General features: G+C 44.6%; 2 protein-coding genes across 2 annotated transcripts in view; one reads left to right on the forward strand and one right to left on the reverse strand.

Annotated features, from left to right (window-relative positions):
- The window catches only part of MOSMO (modulator of smoothened), a 33,628-nt gene extending 31,868 nt beyond the window's left edge, over positions 1–1,760 (reverse strand). Inside the window, exon 1 of the mRNA XM_063314837.1 lies at positions 1,368–1,760. Coding sequence (XP_063170907.1) covers positions 1,368–1,473 — 106 coding nt within the window. The 5' untranslated portion in view covers positions 1,474–1,760. The remainder of the gene's footprint in view (positions 1–1,367) is intronic.
- An 8,660-nt stretch (positions 1,761–10,420) lies between these two features.
- PDZD9 (PDZ domain containing 9) lies at positions 10,421–16,326 on the forward strand. Its single transcript, XM_063315075.1, has 5 exons — positions 10,421–10,618; positions 11,338–11,511; positions 12,414–12,603; positions 12,860–12,917; positions 15,543–16,326. Exons 1-5 carry the CDS (start codon positions 10,459–10,461, stop codon positions 16,089–16,091), a joined length of 1,131 nt encoding a protein of 376 aa, XP_063171145.1. The 5' UTR covers positions 10,421–10,458; the 3' UTR covers positions 16,092–16,326.
- The last annotated feature ends 203 nt before the right edge of the window (positions 16,327–16,529 follow it).

Genomic DNA, 16,529 nt, shown 5'->3' on the forward strand with positions numbered 1-16,529 from the left:
ACTCAAAATCTCAAAACATAAGGTATAGCAAGTACAGGAAATGTGAAATAGCTTTATGTCACCCACAGAGTCTAACAGCATCCTTCACCTTAGACCATACTGACTTCAACTGTTGGACAATGGGTTACAGCAACTACTGGTGGACCACAGATTACTTGCACCTTCTCTACATGGAGAACAAATTCCTTACTAGCTCCTCATAATTTGCACCTGTGTTGTACTTCTTATCCATTCTATCCCAGATTTATGCCAGAGGCAGGAAAACTTAATTGCTCTCCAAAACTTGCTGGTCTACATGGTGACTGATTGAAACTGATTAAGTCCAGCAGCTGAAGATTCTACACTTCTAACAAGTAGATTTTGGGATATGTAAAAGGAAAGAAAGAAGTTTGTTTTTTCCTCTTTCCCAAAACATCGTAAGAGGATAGGCAGCATTGAGCTTCAAGGTTTAGTGAAGATGATCTAAGCAACAGATTTCAGTCCTGAAGCTAAGCCCTGAAGCCCAACAGATACCAGGCATATCTGGTATCATAGGAGGATCTTAGGGCAGGTTTACGCAGCCCAACATCCTTTTCGGTGGTCAAGCAGAAACGGCAAGCACCAAAAACAGACCACGAAGGCAATAATCCTCCCTCACCACTGAGCCCAAGCATCAGATACTGAGCAGCATTCTGCCATTGAACCAAGAGATGGCATTTAACCATGATTGACCCCAACTCCCCCAGGTTATGTTCCAGGAACTCCTTTGACCAGGATTACACTTACTCAGGTTAATCCTCAGCTTCCCCCTGGTCTCCCCCACCTGCCCAACAACATTGCCAGTACACAAAAGAACAATTTGGGTCCCGCCTCAACACAACCACAAAACCCACCCTGGACAAGAAAACCCTGGCAGAGCTGGACTCCCTCCCAGCTTCGTCTCCTCCACGGCTTCTCTCCCGGCCACCAGAAATTCCAGCTCCGTCCCAGAAAGGCCTTCCGCCCAAGGGTCCACCCGGGCCAGCCCCCCCACCCCCCGCTTTTCACAGCAGCCAAAACCTTAAAAGCGGCGGATCTCTCCGCTGCCTCGACCCCCGCTCCCGCCGCACTTCCCCTTCCCGCAAGCGCACTCGGGGCAAACGCCCAGGGCAAGGACAAGGGCAAGGGCCACCTCCGTCCCCCCCACTCGGGATTTGGGGGCTCGTCCCCCCCGCACGTCCCGAGGGCGGCCGGGCGGGGGGGAGGCTGCGGCACAGCCACGGGCTGCAGAGCCGGAGGCGCCCCTCGGCCGCCCGCCCGCCCCGCCCCGCCCCGTCCTCTCCTCCCGGGGCCTCGGCTCTCCCGCCCTTCCCCAGCGCGCGACCCCCGTCCCCGCCGCCCCGACCCACCCGCGGACTCGCCGGTGTTGATCCAGTCCGGGTTCGCCAGGCTGGCGATAGCGAAGATATCGGCGGCCAGAAAGAGGCATCCTGAGATGATGGTCAATTTGTCCATGTCCTCCGGCTCCGGCCGCGGCCCGGCTTCCCACAGGCGGGGCCCGGGCCGGGGGCTCCTCCTCACAGCCGCGGCTCCATGGCTCGGCGCGGCCTCCGACCCCTCGCGCCGCCGCCTGGCCTGGCCTGGCCTGACCGGGCCGGCCGGCCGCCCGCCGTCCTCGGGTAGCCGCTGCGCAGGGGCAGCCCCTCCCCGCCGGGCCCCGACTCGGGACGGCGCCGGAAGCCAACCCCGAGCAGCCACCACCGCGGTCGCGCCACCCGGAAGCGAAAGCCCTGGGCCTCGGCCCCCTCTCCCCGAGCGCCTTTCGCAGTGGGCACCAGACGGGGCGGGGCCTCTGGAGGAGACGGCGACGCGCCGACCCTCGCCAGGACAGCTTGGGGTGGGCGGGGCTTCGCGGGAGGGCGGGGCTTGGGGAGGGGCATCAAGGGCGGAGCGGAGGGAGGAGGGCGGGGGCGGGGCGGGGCTTCGGAGAAGGCGGGAAAGCGGACCTCGTGCTGCGCTTGGGCGTCATGGAGGGCGGGGCTCGAAGTCGTCCTCTCCTGCCTTCCCTCTTGGTTGTGAGGAAAAACCATACATTTTATTGATTTAGGACATTTCTATGGCCGCCCAGTTCAAATGACTGGGGCAGTGTAAAAAAACATTGAACAGACCACAAAAGAAAAAGAAGATATAATTAAAAAAAAAAAGATTAAACCTTTCTCAGGCCAATGAAGAGGCCTGAAGCTTCAATTTCTACATTAAGTGTTTATGCTGCTCTTCAGGACTCAGTTTCCCTCTTGTCCTGGGCCTTAAACAGAGAGCAATGCCTTTATTCTCTTCATGGACCACTGCAGTGAGGAGGACTGAGTTTAAAACCAAGGTTTTATTTCTCTACTGCAATTCCTCCCGGACGAACCGGGAGAGATCATATGATATCCATAAGAACAATCCTAAAAGGATCATGATGATCCACAAGCTCAAAATAATTCCTGATTACATCAGAAGACCCCTGAAAACTCATTTGGCATTTTATCCCAACCATCTTTTCCAGGTAACCCTGAAGAGGGTTCTCACCTGAGAATTTGAAGATGGGTAAACCCAAAGTAGAATTCTGATCATCACCTTGTTAGCTCAGATATGAACTGAACTGCGTGCCCTCTAATTGTCCTTGGAAACTTTCTGGATCTATTAAATACTTCGAGAGGACCAAGTCAAGTCAAGCCTCTTTTGGTCGTCAACCAGCAAAACAAAGATTTAAAAAATAGAATTAGAGCCATCACATTGAAATAACAACGTAACCTACGTATTATAAAAATTAACTGTTTTTTTAAAAACTCTAACACAAATTATAACATCATGATACCAACACAAGTTACAGGTGCCAGGTTTTAAGCAGGAGAGTGCTTAATAATATCTGTATTATTCAAAGTGGCTCTAGCAATTAATGATGCTGATAATAATAATAAAGTGAAAACAGAAATGATCAGGGCTGCAATTACTTCCAGCGAGCCCATGGTCATCCTGAATGCCAGGAACCCACCAGAACCGTCCCCCAGGCATGAAGATTAAAGTCACCCAAAACTGAAAGCCTTAAGGAGTCCAACATCAATCCTGAGACAAAGTAAAGTTACCGCTTGGCACCTTGGTGCATGGTGCACTCTACGTTGTCAGAATGACTTAATCCTATGCACAGGTGCCCACGTTCTGTCACCTCCAAGGCAGTGCATTTCTGTGACTGCCAGATACTTAGGTACAATCACAACTCCTCTTCCTTGGTGCTCCGCCAACCTTGATGCTCAGGTCCTGAATCCCATCTGAGCAGATTTCTGACAAGGCGGCACCCTCAGCATTACCCCAGCCAGGTCTCATGCTCATTTGTCACCATGTAATGAACAAGCACGGTCTTATTACACACAGACCTGGCATTCACCAGCAGCAGTTGGAGACCTAGATTCCCAACAATTATACCACCTGGGCCTGGGCCAGGGTCGACTAGCTTAGTTGTTGTTTATTCGTTTAGTCGCTTCCGACTCCTCGTGACTTCATGGACCAGCCCACGCCAGAGCTTCCTGTCGGTCGTCAACACCCCCAGCTCCCCCAGGGACAAGTCCGTCACCTCTAGAATATCATCCATCCACCTTGCCCTTGGTCGGCCCCTCTTCCTTTTGCCTTCCACTCTCCCTAGCATCAACATCTTCTCCAGGCTGTCCTGTCTTCTCATTATGTGGCCAAAGTATTTCAGTTTTGCCTTTAATATCGTTCCCTCAAGTGAGCAGTCTGGCTTAATTTCCTGGAGGATGGACTGGTTTGATCTTCTTGCAGTCCAAGGCACTCTCAGAATTTTCCTCCAACACCACGGTTCAAAAGCATCTATCTTCCTTCTCTCAGCCTTCCTTATGGTCCAGCTCTCACAGCCATATGTTACTATGGGGAACACCATTGCTTTAACTGTGCGGGCCTTTGTTGTCAGTGTGATGTCTCTGCTCTTGACTATTTTATCGAGATTGGTCATTGCTCTTCTCCCAAGGATTAAGCGTCGTCTGATTTCCTGACTGCAGTCAGCATCTGCAGTAATCTTTGCACCTAGGAATACAAAGTCTTTCACTGCTTCTACATTTTCTCCCTCTATTTGCCAGTTATCAATCAAAACTAGCTTAGAAGAGGAGATAATTTTCTGGAGTAGCCTACCCAGTTCTCCCCTCTTCCATACTTCTTTATTTCATAAGTTGGTTTTATTTTATTTTTTTCTTACTTATTTACTATGCAAAGTAATCTTTATGCTTGGGACTTCTATAAAAACTGGTTTTTAAATGTGCTTGTGTGTATGAGCCCTAAAGATGTATCACATCAAACATTCTAAAAGCTGTGTTTTAGCCATGCAAAGCAGCTCTTGCCCGAGTGGCCCCAAGTCAAAATCTGATGTATTTGCTTCCAGTGGTGTAGGAGGATTGACCAATAACTGGTATATTAGACCACCAACTCTAACAACTTGAATGTCACAGACTTGTAAAAATTATCTATCTATCTATCTATCTATCTATCTATCTATCTATCTTCAGCAAAGGATCGTTACCTTGTCGTGGTGCTGGAGCTTGAGCACCTCAATGATGCCATGAGCTAAACCGTGAAGGGCCACCCAAGACGGGAAGGTCATGACAGAGAGATCAGACTAAATGCGATCCCTGGGGAAGGTAATGGCAACCCACCCCAGTATTCTTGCCGTGAAAACCCAATGGATCAGTACAACCAGAGGTATGTCAGCACACGATCAGAAGATGAGACCCCAGGTCGGAAGATAGTCAAAATGCTACTGGGGAGGAACAGAGGATGAATTCAACTAGTCCCAGACGTGATGACGCAGCTAGCTCAAAGCCGAAAGGACGGCTAGTGGCCAATGGTGCTGGTGGTGAACGGCGAATCCGATGTTCTAAGGATCAACACACCATTGGAACCTGGAATGTAAGATCTATGAGCCAGGGCCAATTGGATGTGGTTATTGGTGAGATGTCAAGATTAAAGATAGACATTTTGGGCGTCAATGAACTGAAATGGACTGGAATGGGCCACTTCACATCAAATGACCACCAGATCTACTACTGTGGACAAGAGGACCACAGAAGAAATGGAGTAGCCTTCATAATTAATAGTAAAGCGGCTAAAGCTGTGCTTGGATACAATCCAAAAAATGACAGAATGATCTCAATTCGAATTCAGGGCAAGCCATGTAACATCACAGTGATCCAAATATACGCCCCAACCACAGATGCTGAAGAAGCTGAAGTAGAGCAGTTCTATGAGGATCTGCAGCACCTACTGGACAACATGCCTAAAAGAGATGTTATTTTCATCACGGGAGACTGGAATGCTAAGGTGGGCAGTCAAATGACACCTGGAATTACAGGTAAGCATGGCCTGGGAGAACAAAATGAAGCAGGACATAGGCTGATAGAATTTTGCCAAGACAACTCACTCTGCATAACAAACACTCTCTTCCAACAACCTAAGAGACGGCTTTATACATGGACTTCACCAGAGGGACAACACCGAAATCAGATTGACTACAACCTTTGCAGCCAAAGGTGGCGGACATCTATACAGTCGGTAAAAACAAGACCTGGAGCTGACTGTAGTTCAGATCACGAACTTCTTCTTGCACAATTTAGGATCAGACTAAAGAGATTAGTGAAGACCCACAGATCAGCTAGATATGAGCTCACTAATATTCCTAAGGAATATACAGTGGAGGTGAAGAATCGATTTAAGGGACTGGACTTAGTAGATAGGGTCCCGGAAGAACTATGGACAGAAGTTTGCAACATTGTTCAGGTGGCGGCAACAAAATACATCCCAAAGAAAGAGAAAACCAAGAAGGCAAAATGGCTGTCTGCTGAGACACTAGAAGTAGCCCAAGAAAGAAGGAAAGCAAAAGGCAACAGTGATAGGGGGAGATATGCCCAATTAAATGCAAAATTCCAGAGGTTAGCCAGAAGAGATAAGGAATTATTTTTAAACAAGCAATGCGTGGAAGTGGGAGAAGACAATAGAATAGGAAGGACAAGAGACCTCTTCCAGAAAATTAGAAACATCGGAGGTAAATTCCAGGCAAAAATGGGTATGATCAAAAACAAAGATGGCAAGGACCTAACAGAAGAAGAAGAGATCAAGAAAAGGTGGCAAGAATATACAGAAGACCTGTATAGGAAGGATAATAATATTGGGGATAGCTTTGACAGTGTGGTCAGTGAGCTAGAGCCAGACATCCTGAAGAGTGAGGTTGAATGGGCCTTAAGAAGCATTGCTAATAACAAGGCAGCAGGAGACGAAGGCATCCCAGCTGAACTGTTCAAAATCTTGCAGGATGATGCTGTCAAGGTAATGCATGCTATATGCCAGCAAATTTGGAAAACACAAGAATGGCCATCAGATTGGAAAAAATCAAGTTATATCCCCATACCAAAAAAGGGAAACACTAAAGAATGTTCAAACTATCGAACAGTGGCACTCATTTCACATGCCAGTAAGGTAATGTTCAAGATCCTGCAAGGTAGGCTTCAGCAATTCATGGAGCGAGAATTGCCAGATGTACAAGCTGGGTTTAGAAAAGGCAGAGGAACTAGGGACCAAATTGCCAATATCCGATGGATAATGGAAAAAGCCAGGGAGTTTCAGAAAAACATCTATTTCTGTTTTATTGGCTATTCTAAAGCCTTTGACTGTGTGGACTAGAACAAATTGTGGCAAGTTCTTAGTGGTATGGGGATACCAAGTCATCTTGTATGCCTCCTGAAGAATCTGTATAACGACCAAGTAGCAACAGTAAGAACAGACCACGGAACAACAGACTGGTTTAAGATTGGAAAAGGAGTACGGCAGGGCTGTATACTCTCACCCTACCTATTCAACTTGTACGCAGAACACATCATGCGACATGCTGGGCTTGAGGAATCCAAGGCTGGAGTTAAAATCGCTGGAGGAAACATCAACAATCTCAGATATGCAGATGATACCACTTTGATGGCTGAAAGCGAAGAGGAACTGAGGAGCCTTATAATGAAGGTGAAAGAAGAAAGTGCAAAAGCTGGCTTGCGGTTAAACCTCAAAAAAACCAAGATTATGGCAACCAGCTTGATTGATAACTGGCAAATAGAGGGAGAAAATGTAGAAGCAGTGAAAGACTTTGCATTTCTAGGTGCGAAGATTACTGCAGATGCTGACTGCAGTCAGGAAATCAGAAGACGCTTAATCCTTGGGAGAAGAGCAATGACAAATCTCGATAAAATAGTCAAGAGCAGAGACCTCACACTGACAACAAAAGTCCGCATAGTTAAAGCAATGGTGTTCCCCATAGTAACATATGGCTGCAAGAGCTGGACCATAAGGAAGGCTGAGAGAAGGAAGATAGATGCTTTTGAACCGTGGTGTTGGAGGAAAATTCTGAGAGTGCCTTGGACTGCAAGAAGATCAAACCAGTCCATCCTCCAGGAAATAAAGCCAGACTGCTCACTTGAGGGAACGATATTAAAGGCAAAACTGAAATTCGTTGGCCACATAATGAGGACACCCTGGAGAAGATGCTGATGCTAGGGAGAGTGGAGGGCAAAAGGAAGAGGGGCCGACCAAGGGCAAGGTGGATGGATGATATTCTAGAGGTGACGGACTTGTCCCTGGGGGAGCTGGGGGTGTTGACGACCGACAGGAAGCTCTGGCGTGGGCTGGTCCATGAAGTCACGAAGAGTCGGAAGCGACTAAACGAATAAACAACAAATATATATATATATATCCATAGCAACACCTTTTCCTTTCAATTGATATCTTGATATGACATACCCATAACACTGCTGTTACCCTAAACTAATTGCCATGTGACATTTAAGCAGCGGATGGTCTATCCAGTTTAGTTTTAGACCCATCTGTGCAAATTACAGAGTCTCTGAGAAAAGAGTACTTAACTCCAGCATTTACTCAACTCTCTTAAAAACGGCCCCCTTCCTTAAGAGATTATCTCCACGGCTTGCTGTGCAAAAAATTATTGCAGAGCCGAGTTTTAGGAAAGAAATATGGGGAAGTTTTTCTGAGAGGCAGAGTATGTGCGCTGTTTACGGCAGGACCAAGATTCAGCTGACACTTCTGGCCAAAATTATGTGGTAGCAGATAATGTGAATGACTTCTGTAGGAGACCCAGGAGAGCAGCTATAGTCAGCCAGGCCGGGGACATCATCAAAAGTTATAATGTGGTTTGGCTTTGGCTTAGCATGTGTGAATCCAGCCACTTTGTCCATCCTTGTCCATACGTGATCCCTGCTTTATTCTTCACCATGTGCAAACTCAACAACTTGTGGTTTATTTAGTAAACCATGGTCAATCAAGCCATGATTTAGTATGATGCTTGTTCTTCATCAAGATCTACCTTTACTTTTAATACTGTGTGGCTCACCTCACCCAGAGAGATTTTGCAAGACTGAGGTATCCACACATCTCCTCAGATACGCCTTTAGCTCTGAGGTGTTTTTGCATTATATAAAGTGTCTCCCCGTATATGCACTCCATGTAGTATAACAATAGGATTCTCTCTTTTTGCTATTACACATTAGTATTTAGAGCCCAGCAACACGAGATGCTAGTGGTTCGTGATCAGATTCCTTTACTTTTTTCATAAAAGAGTTGTGTTGTTCAACTGTAATCATACCAGCAATATTGGAGTACGGGCGGGAAACACATTTAGTTCTTGTTTCCACACTGAGGGAGATACTTAACATTTGTTATGCAGTCTGCTATTATACTATTAGAGAAAATGGAGCTTGATAGCACAAGATCAAGACAACAATGCAAGAAAAAATATTAATACCTCTATCCCAAACCTGCTGTTCCAATTCAATTTTAAAGAAAAATCAGACCTGGGGGATATTCAGTCAGTATCTGCTATCGAGAATACATTGCCTTTAATACTTTAGTGTATCTGATGTGAGCCCATCAAGTGAACGAGCATTTTTTTACCACAGTTCCACTTTTGCAACAATACTGGATATACCACAAGTTTGTGGAGGCAGATTAAATCAGTCCAGTCAGGTTTTTATCTTCACTCACCTTTGAAAGTTCCAAAATGCCTGGAATTCAAATAGCACTAAGATTCTAAACTGTTGCTAGGTTTAGAACCTTCACCTTGCCTACCACAGTGTTCTTTCTTAATGTGATATTTGCAGGTTGGTGGTCATTTCCACTTACCATATACACTTGTCTGTATACATTTGGTTCCATATAGAATCTCTTGAGGGTTGGTAACCATGGATAATAGAAAGCCAAATTATAAGAAAGAATTGACTTTCAAGAGTAGTTCATCTTTCCTAAAGCCTATCAGAAGTTCATCTGATAGATTATCTGATAGAAGAAAGTCATCTGACAGAGGGAGGACATTTGACAGGAGGCGGTCTTCTGACAGAAGGAGGTCCTCCACCAGAGAGAGATCATTTGACAGAAGGCTCTCATCTGCCAGGAGGCCATCTGTAAGAAGGCCCTATTTCAGGAGGAGGTCATCAGCCAGAAGGTCATCTGACCAAGGTAGGACATTTGACAGGAGGAGATCTTCTGACAGAAGGTGGTCCTCCACCAGAGAAAGACCATTTGACAGAAGGCGCTCGTCTGCCAGTAGGCCATCTGTAAAGAGGCCCTATTTCAGGAGGAGGTCATCTGACCGAGGTAGGACATTTGACAGGAGGAGATCTTCTGACAGAAGGCGGTCCTCCACCAGAGAAAGTCCATTTGACAGAAGGCACTCGTCTGCCAGGAGGCCATCTGTAAAGAGACCCTATTTCAGGAGGAGGTCATCTGACCAAGGTAGGACATTTGACAGGAGGAGATCTTCTGACAGAAGGCGGTCCTCCACCAGAGAAAGACCATTTGACAGAAGGCGCTCATCTGCCAGGAGGCCATCTGCAAAGACACCATATTTCACAAGGTCATCAGTCAAAACAACCTTCAGAAGATGGTCATGTGTATCATCAGGTATCATTATAACTAAACTAAATTCCTTTTCATTCTTACTCTTCTTCCTTCCTCTTCCCATCAGTACAATCAACAATTTGATACAAATTCTTGCGATTGACATTACAAATCTTTGTGTCAACAAATGCTGCTGATTATGCAAAAGTCCCAGAGATTGTTGATGTCACTGTTGTGTTCCTGCATACACTTACATAATAAATTAACGACTGCAGGCCAACTCTTTCTTTGGAAGTACTAAGCAGTAAGCTGATTATTGATCTCAGATGGCATCCAATGAAATATGCATCTGATTTGTCTTCAGATTTCTCATAAGGCAGCCACCAATGCTTAGTAACAAATGGCTTTTCCAAGTAGGACTTTCTAAGCAGTTTATGATGTAGCACTGAAGTTTGCTATTTAAAGAGCAAAGGCCTCTAGGCATTCTCAAGCCTTGGGATTCGCAAACACCTCCATGTTTTTCTTTAGTTCCTAAAAAGCACTTTGCTAAGATTTGGTTTGAGCAAAATGCTAAAGTGTAGAGGCATGTCCTTTGGATTATTATACAGACTGCTATATACTTTGGCCAGGCTATACAAGCTTTGTCACTTACTAAAATTCTCATTCTCTACAGATGAAGGAAGCCTGTATAGTGACTCAGAAGATTATGAGAGTGACTGGGATTCAGGTGAGCACCAATTTGTTCAAATATCAAAAGATATTTCTAACCTGACAACTAACACATCAAGAGGAAATTAACTGGGAAAAGATAGATCAATGGAATTAGCTAAGATTTGCTGGCTCGTCATTCTCCAACTTCTTGTCCTCAGGTGTGTTGGCCTATAATTATTAAAATCCATTACCAGCACCATGAAAACAAGTTAATTGGTGGGGAAGTCATAGTCCAGCACACCTAAGAATGACAGGGAAAGCAGCTCCAATGTGCTATAGGTTGGGTTGCTTCAAAATTTCAGACTGTAGAAAAATTGAGCCAGTGGGCTGTGATGGTTAGAATCAGACTGATGCTAAGGAAAGGCAGTTTTGCACGCCCTATTGAGCCATAATTTTGAGGGCACTGTTCAGAATACAATGAGAGTTTGGTTTGAATAAACCAATGTTGGCTGGCTTTGCACAACATACTCTAATATAATCCATGGTTCACAGTAGTTTGCACAATATGCTGAGCTATCTAGTTATGGCCTAGCACAAACCCAGCCACTTATACTGGTCAGAAGGCAAGAACTAGAGTTGACTTAAGGACAGGGTAAAAATGTAGACATGCATCTTTTGTACAATATAGTCCAGAGGAATTGTATTACTTTAGGAAACTGGGCATGATCGGCTTCTCTACTGACTAGTAAGCAAAGCTGAGCTTTACTTTTGAAGACCCCTGCATTTCTCATTTAGATGAGTCTTCAGACATGGAGGATTCTGAGCATACTTTGAGCACAACAATCAAGACAAATATTCAGATGGACAAGGATGGTCTAGGTTTCATACTTATTCAGAATGGTCCTTATCTCCAGATTTCTGGTCTGGTAGAGAAAGGTGCTGCTGCCAGAGATGGCAAACTTCAAGGAGGTGAGACAAAAACACAAAACCAGTTTGAGACCATACAAAACGGTAACAAGATGAAAAACTATTCACAATCTGAAGTGAGAAATGGTTTAACTTCCCAAGCATAGAGAAACAACCAAAGCTCATACTCAAACACTCTCAGGAGAGAGTACCAGTTTGCCTCTTTCGTTACCCCAGTATAGGCTGTCAACCAAACCCTCACCCATGTTTGGTCAGATGTGCTTCTTGTCTTCTACCAGCAGTGCTCCGGCATCTCCTCTGTCAGTTCATCTCCTGGACCTCTTCAGTAAGGATCCATGAGGCGGGAGGGACTGCTCATGTGCAATATCGTCCAAGGGTGTTCCTGCCTCTCACTTCCAAAGCCTCAATAGGACTGTCCACCGTGGCCTCAGGAAACCCACCAAGTACCCTTTGGGAATCCAAAGGATCCACTAGCTGCCTAGAGCAGAATGATCAAATAGGTTCTTCCTACAGAGGTTGTGCCATAGCAATCAGAGGGGGAGCTGGCTATGACAAAGTTAATATCCCCCCCTTGAGATTATGCTGCATCTGCTGCCAGATGAAAACCATGTCTAACGTGGTCTTCTACATGAGCTGGGCTCTCCAATAGGTGCCATAGGTACCACTTGATAAAAATCCATGTTGTCCAAACAGGAAATTTTAATTTGCTTGGCAAAGGACTGCCTGGCTTTCGAGCAACCTGGTCAACGGTTTGGACATGTTCTTTTTATTACCTTGTTTTCCAGACCTCCCACACACACATTTTTTAAACATTAAGATTGCTAAGTTTGAAGCTAGTATATTTCCTTTTCTTAATTTGTTTAGCCCAACCATTTTCAACTACATTTATTAAGGAATTATTTGCAGCCAATGGTATAATGAGTAAATCCTGTTTTTCGTTTCAGGTGATATCCTACTCAAAATTGGACATGCTAACGTCTTAGGGTGGACCCTGCGAGAACTAAGGCAGCTTCTGCACACTGTTCCCATAGGGACAGTTCTGCAAATCCAGGTTTATAGGGATTTTATTAAAATTCCAGGGCGATGGGAAGCTGCTCTCAAGAACATTCCTGAATTAAAAGGACCTGCAATAGAGTAAGAATCTGTTTTTATCCAAATTTCTGAGGAATATTAAAACAGCATATTGAATAGATGGGTGTCAGCCTCCCAGGTAGACCAGACAGGGAACACAAGATGAGCTAATTCTACTTTATTGTAAGGCTACATTGACAGAATCTTGCAAATCTCCCACCATCTTTTTACAGCCTGGTACGTTATGGCAGATGCTTCCTACGTTTCTTCCTGTTATGCAGCTTCAGGTTCCTCCCCCTTTTATCTGATCATTCCCTAGCTGGCATCTTTTCCCCTTGTCTTTCAAGGACATTCGCACATACCATTATGGTGGGCAGGTAATGGCTAAAAATAAAATGGTAGGCCAGTGAGCCGCAATGCTCAGGGAAGAACAAGGCCGAAGACCCACTTGATCCTGGAGCTCATTGGGTGAATTTTGGCCAGCCACACTCGCTGTGTTCATATACTACTCAATAATGGCTAATTAAAGAAACCATAACTGGCTCCATTCATGCAATGCTCCAAGCCCACAAATCATGATTTCCTCACACAATGACTTGAATCACACAAAAACTAACCAACTGTAGGCTTATGGCGCTGTATGAATTAGGTTACTCTCTGTCCATTCTGCTTCATAGGGATGTTCTGAAAATAAGGAAAAATGCCCCCGCATTAGGTTACATACCTAGAAGAAAGGCAGGAGGCAAATGTAATAAAAATATTATTTGGTTTCCTGAAAGGGGGAGGCCGTAGCTCAAAGACAGAGCATATCTTGAAGGTCCCAGATTCATGTTATGACATCTCCTTGTCAGTATTTGGGAAAATGTCACCTGAAACACAGAGTGTGTCCTAAAGATCCTCCCTAAATTACCATTTGCACTTGATGAATGTCACTTGTTGCGGAATCTTTGCCATTTCAACCCATGAAGTTTTGAAAGGCTGATTCCACTAAACTGTCTTGTGTCAAAATTCACGAAGCCTTGTGATAGCACAGCACTCTTTTTCCCAACTCTGAATTAGTTTATGTTTAAAAGTTTGCTTTTGCCTAGGGATTTATGATAGACATTATGTACAACAGATGTTTTTACTTTCCACTTCCAAAAAGCTTGTCTTTTTAAGTTATGTAAGTCACAGAGAAAACAAAGAATGGAAGCATGAAAATGGTAGACTGCAGAGAGAGAACAAGGTCAGCCTGCTAAATATTTTGGAGGCAATATGTATTATGGTATGTTGATTAAGATGGACATATTAGAAACTATCCCAAACATTAATAAATCATAGGAAAATGGGCAGCTATGAGACAATTTGTCTAGATAGTTCAGTACAGCCTATGCCCACTGGAGGGTCAGCAAGATTTCAACAGATTTTCTGCAACCATATGCACAGCATGAGTTTTTTCTTTCAAGCACCAGCTCATTCCCATCTCCTCAGATATTTGCAGTATATTTTAGCTACTGCTCTGTCTTTACAACCCATCTGTTCATAAAACAGATTTTTTGTTGTGTTGGGGGGGTGGGGAGGAACCAGGAAGGTGTTTGAGCAAATGCGTTGAGGCACCCATTGTACCCTGAAACCCTCTTCAAAATTGGATCCTGGCTCCACCCATATTTGGACTATGAAAACTGGCATGCTAAATAAGGTCCAGCTCTCAATCTGTCAAAAAGTATGCATCCTGGATACATAGATACCATAATTACTTGTATTATTTAAATAGCAGCAACAGATCATTAATTTCTGCACCACTTATCAAACCTTAGACAGCCAGGAAGGGAGCAGAATGAGAATCAGAGGGACAGGTAAAAGGTAGAAGTTCCAAATACAGAATAAAATGACAAAAATAATGCTTTTGTTTACTCATAGCAAGGCAGAGAGAGATTGACAGGCATTGCTTGAGATTTACATCCTTAACGATGGAGATAAAAAAAAAAAAGGGAACTACAGCTCACTGTGTGGTTAAAAAAAATCCATCACAAAGTAGAGAATAGCACCAGATGGGTTACCAAATCCTAAAAGTAACACTGAATTTGTAAATAATTAAAGCAAAGCTCATTAAGGTGTAGCAGCAAACTTTAGATAAATTTAATCAACTATGTTCCAGACAAGTCTTTAAAATTCTCTCAAATACCAGCAAAGGAAAACATACCCATTTCAAAGGGATGGTTCAGTATTCCAAATTTGGAGTGGGGGGAGGACAGTGCAAAAGAGGCACCACCAATGTTATCTACCAGCTTCACAGCTCTTACTTGCAGACCAGAAGCTCATTTCTAACTCATTTCTAAAGGAAATCCAATGTGCTATTTTGAAAAGGTTGTTTCATTTTAACAGGGATGTAGCGGTTGCAATATTATTTATCTTGTTAGATTTATTTGGTTACATTTCGAAGTTTATTAAATACTATTTTGCCTAGTACAATATTGAGCCTTTGATTCAAGATGGTGAAAAGTTATGAGCAGAGGAAGCTGCCTATACCGTATCACAGGTAATCCTTGTTTAGCGACAATTGGGACTGACAACTGTTATTAAGCAAAGTGGTCGCTAAGCAAAACCACGACTGTGATTATGATCTTAAGTTTTCCTTTGCTTTACAGACCTGCAAAGGTCGTAAATGTGAGGATTGGTTGCAACGTTACTTTTTAATCACTGCTATAATTGTGAACGGTTGCTGTATGAAGCAGTCGCTAAGCGAGGACTACCTATATACTATTAGTCCAACTACCCTAACATTATTTACTCTCCCCAACACTGAAAGTAGAAGCCTTTCATGGCCGCTACCCATTTCTTTTAATCAAAGATCGCAAGAACTAAACCCAAACGCTTAACTTGCAAAGCGTGAGCTCTACTATCAACCATCCCTCTTCCTGTTAATTGCCAACCGACTGGATTTAGGGTGTTCCCCCCTAAAACGATCTGGAAGGAGCAATAATTGCAAATGATTCCTTGCTGGAACTCATGACTCTCTACATTTTAGCACAGCAAGTTACACCAGTGAAGAAAATTGGACAAGCAGTGAAGACTCGGATAACGAGAGCGAAGGTAAGATTGAAAACACTGGAGACACTGGAGACACTGGAGATACTGATGGCACAGATGGCACAGAAGACAGCGAAGGCACCACAGGTACAGAAGGTACCCGAGGCACTGGTGGCAGCACTGAGGAGAGCTACCAGGAAGACGTTCGTGTTAGAGCTCTCTCTGTGGGCGGCGTCCTGAATGTGAAGGCTGTGCACTCCCTTTCCTTTGACCCTTCCATCCAGCCCAAGTGGATCTCTAAGGACTGGCACATTTTTGAAAGGAAAACCTACACGTTTACTGTGGGCTCTGACATTGGTTGCGACATTATGATCCACAAAGACTTTGAAGCTGAAAGCGATGCGGACGTTTCAACTTTACGTTTATCCTCCTCCTCTCCTTACTGGACCATGCCCAAACATAAAGTCGTGCCCTCGGCATCGTCTTCTTCCTCCGTGTCGGATGCATTTTGGCTCGAGAGCGTTTCTTACGAGTTCGAGTAGAGAGGCCACCGAGTCCACCTTTGCCCTGGCTAAGGCCGGGGGCTCCGGATTGGACCCACTGGCTGGATTTTCATTTGCGCTCCTTATCCTTGTACTGAAAATTTGCTTTCATCTGCTTGGCGGAACGAAAATCTGGTTTTTGAAACAAGGAACGCTCTCTGTGGGGGAACCGCCTTAGAAGGGAAGAAGAAAACTACAATCAATTTCCTTACAGACCGATTCTAGAAGCCAGCCTCTGAAGTGTAACTGCTGAAGTGTAGCTGAAAGAGTGGCATTCAGCCGCTTTTCACTTTTAGAGGTAAGAATTTACTTTAAAACGATTATGCGGGTCTAAATGAACGTAAGTCCTGCCTTTTACACGCCATATAGGGAATTCTGTGGTGTAGCCACCCAGCAAGCCAATATTCAGAAGCTCTGTTTATACAGCTTACGCTAGGA

This window comes from Candoia aspera, chromosome 14 (genome assembly GCF_035149785.1).
Source record: "Candoia aspera isolate rCanAsp1 chromosome 14, rCanAsp1.hap2, whole genome shotgun sequence".
NCBI classification, from domain to species: domain Eukaryota; kingdom Metazoa; phylum Chordata; class Lepidosauria; order Squamata; family Boidae; genus Candoia; species Candoia aspera.

Coding starts and splice junctions, on each gene's coding strand:
- PDZD9 (XM_063315075.1), top strand. CDS start 10,459: ATGCTAAAGTGTAGAGGCATGTCCTTTGGATTATTATACAGACTGCTA. Junction 10,619..11,337: donor TGAGAGTGACTGGGATTCAG/GTGAGCACCAAT, acceptor TTTCTCATTTAG/ATGAGTCTTCAGACATGGAG. Junction 12,918..15,542: donor CATACCATTATGGTGGGCAG/GTAATGGCTAAA, acceptor GACTCTCTACAT/TTTAGCACAGCAAGTTACAC.